At 53.0% G+C, this 15,992-nt stretch overlaps 1 protein-coding gene and 1 long non-coding RNA gene across 2 annotated transcripts in view; one reads left to right on the top strand and one right to left on the bottom strand.

The window, feature by feature from the left end:
- The window catches only part of MED12 (mediator complex subunit 12), a 166,217-nt gene extending 162,852 nt beyond the window's left edge, over positions 1-3,365 (bottom strand). The window contains exon 1 of the mRNA XM_075323968.1: positions 3,251-3,365. Coding sequence (XP_075180083.1) covers positions 3,251-3,349 — 99 coding nt within the window. The 5' untranslated portion in view covers positions 3,350-3,365. The remainder of the gene's footprint in view (positions 1-3,250) is intronic.
- On the top strand, positions 2,909-5,886 carry LOC142251302 (uncharacterized). Its single transcript, XR_012725301.1, has 2 exons — positions 2,909-2,982; positions 5,615-5,886. It is a non-coding gene; the product is annotated as an uncharacterized LOC142251302 (long non-coding RNA).
- Positions 5,887-15,992: the final 10,106 nt, after the last annotated feature.

Here is a 15,992-nt window from a genome sequence, read left to right as displayed (position 1 = left end):
AAAGCTGCACCGCAGGTCAATGTTTGCTGCAGAGAAAAACAAGCACAGTGGGCACGGGATTTCTAGAAATCCCATCTACTATGCTTGTACTGTACAACACAATATATCCAAAACGCTGCAAACACTGATCGTGGGCACGCAGCCATATACTCATCTGCTAAACACAATTTAGAGGAAACCCATAATACTGAAAATGGCATCTGCTGTACAGACAGGCGGCTATAGAGAAAGGGGAGCTGAGCAGACTGACAGACATTATTGTAGGAAAAGTGTCAATAAACCTTGTATTTTAGTCATTGAAATCGCTGTTCATACACATACGAGTCTACTGAGCGGTCCTACTCAGTCACTGTCAGTCTTCCCTGTATGTGCAGACAGCTGTCAGTCACTGACAGGACCGCCCACTGGACTCATGTATACAACCACCAGGGACATCACACACTGAATCTATTCCTACAAAACGTTCTGTTCTGCTCAGGGTCTCTACTGAGCTGTCCGCAGATCTGGCTGCAGTGTGACAGGTTCCCTTTAGGCACCATCCTTCACATTCCACCAGTGTAATCACAAGTCTACGCTAACAACAGTCAGAAAGAGAAGACAGTGACCAGAGCTTTAATGCTTCATGTCTGGACACTGTGGCCATGATACAGACCGGAGCATTGGGATTGCTCAGTCCCTAGCATCGGTTTATCTCTGGCATTTTGACCATAGGACAGTTAGGCGCCCATCTCTCGGATATAAGGTCACTCTTAAAGATGATAGTGTCAAATTGCTAAACTGGACTGTGAGCACAGAAATACGGTATATACCAAGCACAGGCAGATCACGGCCGGGCTGATCATTTCTATTCACCTTCCCACCTGCTTGTTTTCTATCTCATCCTATCTCTGGCTCTATAACACCAGAGCTGTCAATTGGGGGGGTAGAGATAGAGGGAAAACAAGCCGGTGGGAAGGTGCACATATGACTGGCTGTGACATGCTGCACAGAGTCAATGTGTTTGGGGCGAACAGTCATTCTGTGCTGACAGCGCCCTTTAAGCATAGGTTACAAATATATAGATGACACAAGGTAACAGGGCAGAGGTAATATCAGGTAAGGGTATGTGCACAGGGCGCCCTATAGATGCCAGCGTACCCGTACTTTTTATTGAAGCCTGATTTTATGTGTCTCATGATGGCTTTTTATGTTAGAATTGTATACATTAATAGTGATCGGCTTCCAAACAAGTGGCTGAACATATCCACAGCAAGTCGTTTTGAGATAGGTTCAGTCTTTTGGAATTTTTTTTAGTGCTTTTTCAGGCAAAATCTGCCTGAAACAGATGTCGTGTGCACGTAACCTCACATGTTACAGGACTAAGGTAAAACCGCACTACAGAGTACAGAGTCCCATTCAAAACAGCACAAGCAACTAGTGAAACAAGGCAAAAAAGCAGTGTCAGCTGGTCAGTGTGCAGAGCGCAGCAGCCAGCGAAGATTGTGGGCTGGGAATACTGTATGGAGACAGCAGCTCACAAGTGGAAGACGTCACCGGCCTGCTGTCACCTGACAGTGCGGAAAAGGGCTACAAGAAAATGGCGCCTGGCTCCACAGGATTGTCAGCACAGCTATGAAGTGCACATGACAGGGCACACAATGCACAGCTCGTACGGCAACAGCAGAGGGGGCAGAAGACGGACACTGCTCCTCTGTCGGCTGTGCCTCTGTGCTCTGACACTGCACGCAAGCAGACACCAGTGACAGCTCCAGTGGTTGATGAAAAAGTGAATAAAAAATATATATAAGATAGAGGAGTGAACCCAAGCTGTAAAGTCCAGGGTTCATATGGACTTAAAAATAAAAACAGTGCCCGAGTTCGGGGTGCTGTACGTATGCTGACCAATCGAGTGAGCATCGCTGCGCTCAGCCCGGTGCGCGCTGCTTGTAGTGTTTAAGCAGCTCTCACGGGCAGGGGGTGGAGGGGGGGGGGAAAGGATATGTTTTTTAATGTAATGTGGTAAAAAAAAAAACAACAAAACAAAATCCCTTGGAAGTGCTCCATTTATGGCTGGCTGTTTGTTGGTGGAGACCCGAACTGCCAATCAGTGGCTCCCAGTGGGGCTCAGGTCAAGTCCAGGTCCAGAACTGAACTTTTAGGATGCGCTCACACGACCGTATGACCCGCACGATTATCGGATCGCATCACCCGGCGTGGCTACACACTCTTCAGACAAGAGCATGTCCGCTGCATAGAAATACATGCAGCTGACCCGCTCCTGTCCGAAGAGTGTGTGTGCCAGGTGATGCGATCCGATAATCGCGCGGGTCATATGGTCGTGTGAGCCCACCCTTATCTAAAGTCCGGCTGAACCTGCAGGACCCAAACTCACCTTTAGTCATTAGGGAAGGCTTTTTCTAAATCCCTTGTTCAGCCAATTCTGCCTGTGATCGGCACTATTGTGGTCCGCTCATCCCCATATAGTGACCCCCCTCCGTGATCTCGGGGATACGGTGAGGTCACATCACCTTCTGCTCACCTGACATCATCGCGGCCGGCCCCAGTCTCCATGAGTGACTGCTTCACTGCAGAGAACCTTACAGCAGGACAGAGCAGCACCATGGACACTTCAGGCACTGGATGGTGGGGGCAGGGCAGCGGAGGTCAGGCTCCCCACAACTAGCCTCTTAAAGGGGAGCGGTCACTAGGTGAGACGGGGCCAGATCTTGCTCTTACTTTATTCACGCTGCTCCTGGGTATTCTGTTTATGCCTTCGCTTTATTACATCCCCGCTATGGTCCCAGAGAGATGGCCATCTTTATTTTATGCTATTGTTGATGGGTTCTACTAGGGGGCGTGGCTCCGCAGTCTGGGGGCGTGTCTTCAGGATGTTCTGCATAATTACCCGGTGAGCCACGCCCCTTTGTACCGCCCATAAAAGTAGCACCACATATAAAGGCCGAGATTTCTGGATCCGTAGCGGATTTTTAGGAAAACATAAAGGTAATATTGAGGGGAGCAGCGGAAATCACACGTGAGCGGAGCCGGCCCTCTCCTGAGCCGGGAGCTGTCCGCCCCGAGCACAGCGCCCCCTACCGCGGCTCCACAGCACTGCACCCAGCAGAACGGGCGGCTGCACTGCCCTCGGTGGCGGCCACGTCCATTGTCCCCGCATATTGCCCGGCTCTGCCCCGGGAGTGATGTCTTCCACCCTCTCCTCAGCGCCCGCACTAGCTCCCCCTGCAGGCCGGCTTTATGCTGCCAGTCTCACCTCCTTCTGCTTGGCGTCCTGAGGGTACACGTCCGGCGGGCCCAGCCGGGGTCTTTTTAGCGGCCGGTGTTCGTAGCTTAGTATACCGAAGGCCGCCATCTTCCTCCCCTCTCAGGGGGCGCGCATGAGATGACGTATGAAGGAAACAACTAGTCGTGACCCAGGCAGAGAGCGCGCTGATTACGTCATCAGCAGTGCGGGCAGGACGCCGCGGCCGCCATCTTTACAGTGGGCAGCAGAGGAGCCCACTACGGCACGTCTCCTACGAGAACTATGCTGTCTCCGTCATGTATAACTAGTGTTTTCACAAGGCTCACAGGGAGACTTTATTACGTGTGTGACAGATTTCCAAAATTGTATAAAAACAATGTGCTCTGACTGCGGAGGCAGAAATGGAGTAAAATTATTATTAATATGCAGCATTGGGAGCAAGACAGCGGCACCTCGGGTATAGCGACATCTCGGGTATAGCCGCACCCCGGATACAGCGACATCTCGGGTACAGAGGCACCTCTGGTATAGCGGCACCCCGGATACAGCGACATCTCTGGTACAGAGGCACCTCTGGTATAGCCGCACCCCGGATACAGCGACATCTCTGGTACAGAGGCACCTCTGGTATAGCCGCACCCCGGATACAGCAACATCTCAGGTACAGAGGCACCTCTGGTATAGCCGCACCCCGGATACAACGACATCTCGGGTACAGAGGCACCTCTGGTATAGCCGCACCCCGGATACAGCGACATCTCTGGTACAGAGGCACCTCTGGTATAGCCGCACCCCGGATACAGCGACATCTCGGGTACAGAGGCACCTCTGGTATAGCCGCACCCCGGATACAACGACATCTCGGGTACAGAGGCACCTCTGGTATAGCCGCACCCCGGATACAACGACATCTCGGGTACAGAGGCACCTCTGGTATAGCCGCACCCCGGATACAACGACATCTCGGGTACAGAGGCACCTCTGGTATAGCCGCACCCCGGATACAACGACATCTCGGGTACAGAGGCACCTCTGGTATAGCCGCACCCCGGATACAACGACATCTCGGGTACAGAGGCACCTCTGGTATAGCCGCACCCCGGATACAGCAACATCTCGGGTACAGAGGCACCTCTGGTATAGCCGCACCCCGGATACAGCGACATCTCGGGTACAGAGGCACCTCTGGTATAGCCGCACCCCGGATACAGCGACATCTCGGGTACAGAGGCACCTCTGGTATAGCCGCACCCCGGATACAGCGACATCTCGGGTACAGAGGCACCTCTGGTATAGCCGCACCCCGGATACAGCGACATCTCTGGTATAGCCGCACCCCGGATACAGCGACATCTCGGGTACAGAGGCACCTCTGGTATAGCCGCACCCCGGATACAGCGACATCTCGGGTACAGAGGCACCTCTGGTACAGCCGCACCCCGGATACAGCGACATCTCGGGTACAGAGGCACCTCTGGTATAGCCGCACCCCGGATACAGCGACATCTCGGGTACAGAGGCACCTCTGGTACAGTGACATCTCGGGTAGAGCAACACCTCTGATACAGTGACATCTCGGGTACAGAGGCACCTCTGGTATAGCCGCACCCCGGATACAGCGACATCTCGGGTACAGAGGCACCTCTGGTACAGTGACATCTCGGGTAGAGCAACACCTCTGATACAGTGACATCTCGGGTACAGAGGCACCTCTGGTACAGTGACATCTCGGATAGAGCAACACCTCGGATACAGTGATATTTCGGGGACAGCAGCACCTCGGGTACAGAGGCTAGATTTAGGGATCAGCTGTGACCTGGTGATCAGTGGGCTCTGACTGCTGGGGCTGAACCGACGCTCCATTCACTCTGTGGGCTGCGGAGCGCTGCACTTGGATTTATCCAGCAGCTCCATAGAGAATGAATGGAGCCGTGGTCGCACATGTACTGCAGCTACAGTTTGAAGGGAGAGAAAAGTTCCCTGATTGGTGCAGGTCCGAGTGATCCGGTCCCACTGATCTGTAAGTTGCTGTGGCACATTGGGCACAGCACCTCAGGTACATTGACACCTCGGGTATGATAAAGCTGCACCTCCGATACAGGGTACGGTAGAGCTGCACAGAGGCTCCTCAGGTACAGAGGCACCTCGGATACAGCAACATCTCAGGTACAGCGGCACCTTGAGTTCAGAGGCACCTCTAGCACAGCGACACTTTGGGTATAGTGGCACCTCGGATACAGTGACATCTCAGGTATAGCGGCACTTCAGGTACTGATGTTAAGGAGGGCTATTGGATCAAATACTTAATTAACCTTGAGACGTAGGGTATTGTGGGAAATGACTGATCAAATGTATTATTTCTCCTTAAATAAGCCTGTTTAGAGATATGCACGTGACACAGATCTAAGATGGCTGCCGCATCCTGTTCTCCACACCCTGCCATGGTATGCAAGGAATGTCCAATGGGAGAAGAGGACCAATCCATTGACCAAGCCATGGACCAACCCAACACCAATGGACACATCTGAGCATGCTCACTGTAGAGCTAACTACGCTCCTTTTCCTTGTTTATATAAGCAGGGGCTCTGTTAAAATAAAGCAGTTGAAGCTGAGCTATTCTCTGATCAAGGAGAGGCTACATCCGACTCTGTCCGATGTCATTCTTTCATGCATTTGATCGATACCAATTAGGTCAGGAGCAGGCAACTCATGGACACCGGTAGTGTCCACCCCAACACTGAGGCTAGATTTAGGGGTCAACAGTGACCTGGTGATCAGTGGGCATTTTCTGACACGCGAGCCCCGCGACCTGTCAGTGCTCCTTACACCCTGCTTTCGGACATTTGAGAATATTTTTATGGGGACAAACAAGGGGAATGAGTAGGGGTTGTCCAAGTAATGGGTTGGCCAGGACTGTGGTATTAGGATAGGTCATCAATATCAGGTTGTTGAGGGACAGCACCCCCACCTATCAGCTCTCTCAGCACCACACGTAAATAGTGTAAAGTGTGAGCCGCACAGCGGCACACAGTGTAGTGGTCATTCTCTGGTACTGCAGTTCATATTAAAGTGATCAGGAGCTGATCTGCAGTACCTAGGAATGGCCACCACACAGTATTGGAGCTCCATCCACTATAAATTCAGCTGCTACAATTTTTTTGGATATGCAGAAGATGGGGAAAAAATACTCTCCATTTTCTGTATTGTCAATCCATGATAATCAGACCGCACGTTGATAGCCAATTTTTTTTCACGGACACATTGAATTGAGAGAATGTCCATCTCTTTAATGAGCTTTGATGTGACTTGTAATGTTAATAAAGGCAGAATTTGCCTAATAAAAGAGTTCTAACCTTATTGAGAACACAGGACTGGTCCACTGGTTGGCAGGCATATGATGGAGGTACTCTACCACCTTGTGGATACCGCCAGTTGGCTTGGGAAGATTTATACAGTGTGTCAACCCATATCCTGTACACCGCCATTAACTTGAGAACGGCGGCAGCTATAGGCATAAAGTGGTGTCTAGGTATAGTAAAGTAGCCATGTGCTATGCAATGAAACCACCTATAGCGCCACCTGGGAGAAAACAATGGAGTTAGCATTTTTATCTCGAAAACAGAACGAGATAGAGGAAAAAAAGTGAATTACAAAGTTGTAGGGCATCATCAATTCAATACGAATCGACACCGTGCATACAGAAATGCTATGATTAGAACGTGTAAAACTCACAAGGCTGCGGACGTGAAGCGATACCTCATGGAGCGAAACCTTCCTACAAGTCACTGGGTATGGTGGCTGCATGGAGTGGTCTCCACGCTCACCTGACCTGACCCCATTGGACTTCTTTCTGTGAGGTCACATCAAATAGCAGGTGTATGCGACCCCTCCACCAACACTGCAGGACCTTCAACGACGTATCACAGATGCTTGTGCAAACGTGTCACCTACCATATTGCACAACGTGCAGCAAGATACAGAATGCTGTGCAGAGTCCAGATGTGCATTGCAGCTGACAGTGGCCACTTTGAGCATCAAAGTTAAATGAGCACCATATGTGTGACCAGCATTCAATGTTTTGGGTGGGGGTCATGGGTTTCATATCATAGCATTTCTGTATGCAAGGTGTCGATTCATATTGAATTGATGATGCCCTACAATTTTTTTATTCACTTTTTTTCTCTATCTCGTTTTGTTTTCAAGATAACAATGCTAACTCCGTTGTTTTCCACCAGGTGGCGTTATAAGTGGTTTCATTGCGTAGTGCATGGCTACTTTACTATACCTAGACACCACTTCTATGCCTATAGCTGCCGCCGTTCTCAAGTTAATGGCGGAGGACAGGATATGGGTGGACACACTGTATACCAGGCAATACTGCCTGGAAGAAGGGAACATGTGCCCATGGGAGAAAGTAACTGCGGATTTTGCCGCAGAAAACCCGCAGATTTCCCAGATAAATCCGTGGGTTTATGCAAGTACAGACACTCCCCATGTTATCCTATGGGATATGGGGAGTGCTGTATCAATGCTGCGGTATTTGTGGCTGCAAAAAATGCGGATTTCCCGCAGCCGAACGTAACTGCATGTCAATTATTCATGCAGAATTATCTGCGGATTTCCCACTCCTCCACTATGTTGATACAGGGCGGGACTTCCGCACGAAATCCGCAGTTTCCACAGGTTTATCGCAACAATTCCACAGAAATACCGTAGCAATGGATAGCTGCGGATTCCGGGAAGTTACTGCTTGAACCTGTGGAAATACCTGCAGAAAAGTCCACAGGTACGTTCTGCCGGGGAGCACTGGGCCCTACTCTCCAAAAGGAGACACAGAACCTGGTAAGCCACCATCAGTGGCCTCTCACCCAGTCCCCTGTGTTACATAAAATGATATAGTTTTTAAATCAAATGTTTAACAGAAGAGGACCTGCCACAAGGTGAAATGTGGCCAGTTTTTGCTTTTACTTCACTCACACTCATCCCATGATAAATATTGGACCTTTTATTTATGATATATATTATACATATGTATACACAGTATATCACAAAAGTGAGTACACCCCTCACATTTTCTTAAGTATTTTATATCTTTTTATGGGACAACACTGAAGATATGAGACTGATATAATGTGAAGTACTCAATGTACAGCTTGTATAACAGTGTAAGTGTGGGTGTCCTCTAAATAACTCAACACACAGCTATTAATGTCAAAACCACTGGCAACAAAAGCGAGTACCCCCCTAAGTAAATAATGGACAAATTGTGCCCAAAGTGTCAATATTTTGTGTGGCCAGTAGTGATGAGAGATCGAGCTCTGTAGTCACTCAATTGAGCATTAGGGTGCTCGGTACTTGATCACGCATTTTTCTGCTGGGACGCCATGCTTCAGTCTCTTTAAGTTTCCTCGCTTTTATCAGTCAGTAAACATGCAGGGATTACCTGCCCATCTTAGCTACTGGCATAACTGTGATTGGTTGGCCGCACAGCATCATCAGATCTATAAGAGTCAGAGATGCCATGTTTGCCGTACTGTACTCGGAAATAGTGTAGGCACTAGGGAGATTTTCTGCTGCAGAAGGGACAGTGTGTTGTAGTGTGACAGTACTTGCTGGCACAACAGTAAACCAACAATCCTTTTCAGGGCTAATTGAAAGCTACTCTATTATCAAATAATTCTGTATTTAGTGTAGGGTGAGCTTCTCGAGAAGGGTCAGCATATTAGAAGCTTGTAGGCAGGGATTGTAACTCTTACAGACCTTGCTGGTGCTACCTAAAAATCTATTCTATTATCTAATAATATCATTCTTATTATGCATTTAGCGTAGGGTAAGTTTCTGGAGAAGGGTTAGTGTAGTAAAGGCCTGTATATGTACCGCCCTGAGAGGGGCCCAGCCTCTTCCTCCGCTTGCTCGGGCCGAGCCGCTCGAGGTCCGGGCTCGGGTTGTCGGTGGCACGAGCGCCTCTGGACCGGGGGCCACGTCACTCTTGTTAAGGGGAAGTAGGTGGTGGGAGGATGGTGGTCGTGTAACGGGTCGTGACGCCACCCACGGGTCGTGGTGACGGGAGAAGCACCACCGCTGCGGCTGGAGTAATGGCGGGCTCGTCCGGGATCGGTGTTGCGGCCGCAGCTGAGATGTTAGCCCCTCCGTGGGTAGGGGCGGTGTGTCCCGGGGCCCTGTGGGGGACTGTAAAGTTTGGTGGTTGTAGTCTGGGTGCAGCGCGCCGTTCCGCGGTGTAGCGTGTCGTGCCCGGATGGCACTGGTGTACTCACGATTAATTCACACTGAGTCATTGGTAAACCAAAGTTCGGTAGTGGTCGGTCCCCGCGGCCGGCTGCTGATGTCCCCTGTGGGGTTGATGGTGGCCCCTTTTCCCGTGCACCTCTGGATGTTTGTGTTACGGCCCCCCTGCCTAAGCAGTGGTAGCCCGCTCCGCGGCATTGAGCTGCCGGAGGAGCCCGCGGTTGCCCGCAGGCGCTGGCCCGTCGGGTGTTTGGCCCTTGGTGGTGGCGCTCACCCGGTCTCGGTGGGCTTTTGCCTTCTTTCGGGTCTTTGGTTGTGGATGAACCCCTGAGGTCCGGCCAGCAATCAGTCAATTCACCTATACTCAGTGGCTTCTAATCTAGGACGGGGTCTGAGTACCCTTCTGTTTGGTGCTCCGGTATACGTTTGACTTCCCGGTTTGGGACCGGCGGGCTCCAACCCAAGCCCGGTCCGCACGGTTCCGCCGGTTGCTGTACCGGTACTCCTGCAGATGGCCACCATCGCCTGCCTGCCTGACGTTTTCCAAGGGGCCCAGGCTCCTACCCGGGTCCCTGACAGTCTCTCTCCTTTTTCACCTCCTGTCACTGTCAACTCTAAACTTTCTCTCTTTGAACTTCCTGCCCCAGGACAGTAGTCTCCTCGGTGGGCGTGTCATTGCACCTGACTCCGCCCACCTGGTGTGCTCTACTTGCCCTGGGGGAGGCATCAGGTCTCCCTATCGGGTGATATGTGTGTGACCTCACAGGGGGTGGGGGTGTGTATGTGGCTGATGTAATTACCTGTGACCCCTGGGGTCCAGGGCGTCACATACCCCCTTGGTTTAATGCAGACCGTCCGCGGGCTGCCCAACCAACTCCGGTTTATTTTTATTTTTCAAACTGTAAAACGGGGAAGAAAAACTGGAAAACACTTACAATTATAATAACATTTGTACAAATTATGGTTGCTGAAGGTCTTCCCTTAACGGGAGGCATTTTACTTTAACGTTTCAAAACTTTATTAAACGGAAACAGGTCCATGTCCTTCTGCCTTTCCCACCCAATCAACCTAGCCTTGATGCTGCCCCTAAGAAATGGGCAGCACCCCTTTTCCCCAGTCCGGAAACAGGAACACGGTAGGTCTCCCAGGTGGGAACGGGTACAGTACAGTGCACCCGGCAGTTGTTAAAGGGCTCCCCGGAGGATGGTCACCGGTCCCGGTGGTGACCGGACCCCAGCCTGCTCTGCTGCAGGTCCTACCTCCAATCTGCCTCTCCGGAGGCCAATGGAACGGGAAGGCATGATAAGGGGGAAGGATAGAGCAATATTTACAAGCCCAAAAGTTTTTGGGTGGCCGGCAAGTCCACGGCCTTGTCCATGAGCAGTCACTCACGCAACAGGAGCTTTAACATCACACAAGTCCCAACGGGGACGGGTCCTTTTTAGCTAATCAGGTGAGCGTCTCGTTAATTGGGTACTGGTTCATTCAACTTATATACACAATCAAGTCTCGCACCCTTAAATGGCAGTCTCCCTGTACCTAAGCGGGGGCCTACCTAGGTTGGGCCGGGTGGATCGTCTCAGTACTGGAGTGTCAGTGGAAGGTAACGGGAGAGCGGGGACAACAGGTCCCTCGTTCCGGGTGTAAGGCGGAGGAGGTAGAGGGCTAGGGGGACTGGGGGTAGGTGCATCCCTGGGCGCTGGCTCTGCTGGTTCTCTGGCGGGTGTTTCCGTTTCCACTTCTTCCGCGGGTTGCGGGAACATTATCACGGGGACAATCACCGCGCCATTCTGCGTGGGCCAGTCTGCTGGGAAGTCTCCCATAACAATACGGATCACCTCTTTCTTCATTGCCTCACCATGGGGCATGGGAACTGGGGCCTCTTCTACCAACTTCAGGGGATCTGGGCACTTCTTCAGGTGGTCCCTGGAAACGGTAGCCGTGGTTCTCCCCTGGTCACGACTGATCAGGTAGGTCTTCTCATTCTTCCAACCAGTGGGCTGTATAACATATGGGGTTCCTTCCCACTGATCATCAAGCTTATGGGTTCTGCATTTATGCTTCAGCATCACATCTGGTTCGAAGGGAGTAGCCGGAGCTCGTTGGTTGAAGTGCTGTTCCTGTTTCTCCCGGCTCTGACGCAGGTTCCGCTGCACATATTCCTGGATCCGCCGGTACTGTACTTGGCGTTTGGCATCCCAGCTGGCGGTGGAGGGCAGGGCATCGGGCGCTACCAAGCCCATTTCTAGGTCTACCGGCAATCGCCCGGGTCGGGCCCTCATTAGGTACGCCGGGGTGCATTTGGTGGAACTACAGGGTATGTTGTTGTACATATCTACCAAGTCGGGCAGCTTCTCCGGCCACAGGTTCCTCTCTTCAAGGGGCAATGTTTTGAGGAGATTCAGGACCAGATGGTTCATTTTCTCACACATTCCATTGGTCTGGGCATGGTAGGGGGTGGTCCAGATTTTCTTGCACCCGTACAGGTGACAGAACTCCTGAAACACTTCTGCTTCAAAAGCGGAACCCGGATCCGTAAGCACCTTTTCTGGGTAGCCATGGGGCCGACAGAAGTAGGCTTTAAAGGCCCTGGCAGCGGTGCGGCCAGTCAGATCTTTCACCGGGACAACCACCATGAATCTGGAGTAGTGGTCCACGATGATTAAGGCATAGGTGTACCCGTTTCGGCTGGGCGCAAGCTAGACATGGTCTCAGGCGACCAGTTCCAGCGGCTGGTGGGTAACCATCGGCTACAGCGGCGCCCTTTGGCTAACTTGATCCCGTCTTCTCAGCGTACACGGGCCGCATTCTCGGCACCACGCCTCTACGGATTCCCGCATCCCACTCCAGTAGAACCGCTCTTGTAACAGCATCTCCAGCTTCTTCCACCCGAAGTGGCCAGCGCCGTCATGATAAGCCCGAAGGACCTTGGGTACACAATCTTGAGGCACCACCAACTGATGGACTTTCTCATGGGTCTTCGGGTCAATCAACTCCCGATACAACTTCTGCTGGTGCAGGCACAGGCGGTCCCTCTCTTTCCACATTTGCTGAGCCTCGGAAGGGGCTGCTGAGTCCATACGGCGCACGCCTTGGGCAAGCAGGGTCTTGACCAGTCGGACCGCAGGCACTTGGTCTTGGATTTCTCGCCACTCCTGACTGGGCAGCGGGTCGATGTTCACCTGATGCTGGGCCACACAGGGCTTCTCCTCCTGTGGCTGATGAAACACGGGCAGCTCTATCTCTTCCAGGCGGTCCTCTTCCGCCCCCTCATCAGATAGATGCGGCATCCTGGATAGGGCGTCTGCGTTGGTGTTCTTGCGCCCGGCCCGGTACTTGACAGTGAAGTCGTAGTTAGACAGCCGAGCCATCCACCTTTGCTCGAGGGCGCCCACCGTGTCCAGGTGCGTTAACGGATTATTGCATGTATAGGCGGTGAATTTTGCTGCGGCCAGGTAATGCTTGAACCTTTCAGTTATTGCCCACACCAGGGCCAGGAACTCCAGTTTGAAGGAGCTGTAGTTCTCGGGGTTCCGCTCGGTTGGTCGAAGCTTCCGGCTAGCATAGGCGATCACCTTTTCCTTTCCGTCCTGGATCTGGGACAGTACGGCGCCTAGGCCCACGTTACTGGCATCCGTGTACAACACGAAAGGTAGACCGTAGTCGGGGTAAGCTAGGATCTCCTCTCCTGTCAATGCCGACTTCAGCTGCCGAAAAGACTGTTCCTGCTGTTCACCCCACACCAACAGGGTCCCAGAGGGTCTGCCAACCTTGGTCTTTCCCATGAGGAGGTCTTGCATCGGGGAGGCCATTTTCGTGTACCCCTTGATGAAGCGGCGGTAGTAGCCCACCAGACCCAGGAACTGTCGTACCTCTCTCACCGTGGTTGGGCAGGGCCATTCTTGGATGGCCGTGACTTTCTCCAAGTCTGGGGCTACACCTTCAGCACTCACCACACGCCCGAGATATTGCACTTTGGGCTTCAGCAGGTGGCATTTGGACGGCTTCAGCTTCATCCCGTATCTAGCCAGGGCCGCAAACACCTCCGCCAGGTGCTCTAGATGGGATTCATACGTTCCGGAGTATACAATCACATTGTCCAGATACAGCAGGACTGTCTCGAAGTTAAGATGACCAAGACAACACTCCATCAGCCTCTGGAAAGTCCCCGGGGCGTTACACAGTTCGAACGGCATGCTGTTGAATTCGCAGAGTCCCATTGGGGTGGTGAATGCGGTCTTCTCACGGTCCTCCAGCGCAACGGCCACCTGCCAGTAGCCACTGGTGAGATCAAGAGTGGAGAAATAGTTAGCGGTTTTTAACGCGGCCAGAGACTCTTCAATGCGGGGAAAAGGATAGGCATCCTTATGTGTGATCTGGTTGATTTTTCGGTAGTCCACGCACATTCTCATGGTGCCAGCCTTCTTTTTCACTAGCACCAGTGGGGCTGCCCAGGGACTACAACTATCCCGAATGACCCCCGCCTCCTTCATGTTGTGCAGCATTTCTTTAGCGCACTGATAATGTGCTGGGGGGATTGGCCTGTACCTCTCGTTAATGGGCGGGTGTGTGCCTGTAGGGATATGGTGTTGGACCCCCTTAATCCTCCCGAAGTCTAGTGCATGTTTGCTAAAAACTTGCCCGTACTCCTGGACCACCCAGTACACCCCTTCTTTATGATGCGCTGGGGTAGATTCGGTGCCGACATGTAGCTCCCGGCACCAGGCCTCTGGTTGTAAGGGTGAGGTATTGTGGCTAGTGTCAGGTGCAGGGGCAGTAGGAGCGGTCTCGTGGATGGCGTGGGTGTCTACGGTGAACAGTTTAGCTATGGTGGCGTAGCGGGGGAGCCTAACCTCATCCTCTCCACAGTTCAGCACTCTCACCGGCACTCTCCCCTTCTTGACGTCAATCACCGCCACATCCATCACCCATTGGCTCTCAGAGGAAGCTTGAGGGCGGCGACCACCTGGGCCAGATCCTCATGCATGCGTTGCACCTTATCAGCCAGTTCATCCCTTGCCCCTGTGGGTGCAGCCGGGGTCGGTAGGGATAGCAGTGGGGATAATACAGCTACGTAGCGGTGGCGGCCGGCCAAGAGACCGCATCCGGGGGGTTAATCTCCAGGGGCTGCAGGGCCTTGATTGCCCGCTCTTTTTCTACTGCAAAGTCTAGATCGGGGTGCTCAAGAGTTCACAACCACAGCTGCTTGCGGTCTTCAGCAGATCCCAGGCCCTGTAGGAACTACATCTTGTTGCTGTCGGCCTCGCTGATGGTATCTACCCGCTTCAGAGTGCGAAGGGCCATCTGTAGACGCAAGGCGTAGTCCCTGATGCTGTCCGCTGACCGCTGCTGGCAGTGGTAGAATTGCATCCGGAGCTCAGCTTCTCTGCGAGTTTGAAAGGTGGCCTGAAGTTTTTCAAAGATGGTGGTCACAGAGGCCCGGTCCGCGTCAACCCAGGTGTCCGTCTCCTGCTCAGCCGCCCCAGTCAGCTGCCCTAAGACTACCACCGCACGCTGCTTGCCAGTCATGGCATACAGGTCGAGAACCGAGCACTTCTTTTTCCGGAAGGCCTGCAACGTATCAGGCTTCCCGTCGTACTGGCGTAGCCAGGCGGCACCGGGCACATAGGGCAGGGAGATCGGCATTACCTGGGCAACCGCCGGACTCGCGGCCTCTACCGCTCGTGTGTCCGGAGCTGGGACGACCGCATTCCTGCCGTCGGGCGCCGCTGCTCCGGCGGCCTGCGCCATCCCATCGTCGCCACTGGGCGCCGACATTGTCTCGCCGATTTCCCCCTTGGTTTTCTCTTAACACTCCTACTTCGGGGGCGGGGCTTCTCTTTTCGCGCCTTCACTGCTCGGGGAAGACGACTCGAGCGGGAAACTTTCGCGCCAAGATGGCGGGACTTAAACATTTTCGGCTGGACGTCGCTGATGGAAACCTCTAAGGCACACTTTCCACAGGTAAGTGGACTGTCCAAATCCTGTTCGTGACGCCAGAAAGAGCTATACGTGTACCGCCCTGAGAGGGGCCCAGCCGCTTCCTCCGCTTGCTCGGGCCGAGCCGCTCGAGGTCCGGGCTCGGGTTGTCAGTGGCACAAGCGCCTCCGGCCTGGGATCGGTGTTGCGGCCGCAGCTGAGATGTTAGCCCCTCCGTGGGTAGGGGCGGTGTGTCCCGGGGCCCTGTGGGGGACTGTAAGGTTTGGTGGTTGTTGTAGTCGGGGTGCAGGGCGCCGTGCCGCGGTGTAGCGTGTCGTGCCCGGATGGCACTGGTGTACTCACGATTAATTCACACTGAGTCACTGGTAAACCAAAGTTCGGTAGTGGTCAGTCCCCGCGGCCGGCTGCTGATGACCCCTGTGGGGTTGATGGTGGTCCCTTTTCCCATGCACCTCTGGATGTTTGTGTTACGGTCCCCCTGCCTAAGCAGTGGTAGCCCGCTCCCCGGCGTTGAGCTGCCGGAGGAGCCCTTGGTTTCCCGCAGTCGCTGGCCCGTCGGGTGTTT

The sequence above is a fragment of the Anomaloglossus baeobatrachus genome, chromosome 9 (assembly GCF_048569485.1).
Source record: "Anomaloglossus baeobatrachus isolate aAnoBae1 chromosome 9, aAnoBae1.hap1, whole genome shotgun sequence".
Classification (NCBI taxonomy): Eukaryota; Metazoa; Chordata; class Amphibia; order Anura; family Aromobatidae; genus Anomaloglossus; species Anomaloglossus baeobatrachus.
The sequence above is the reverse complement of the archived record's forward strand: the minus strand, read 5'-3'. Positions and strand labels throughout refer to the sequence as shown.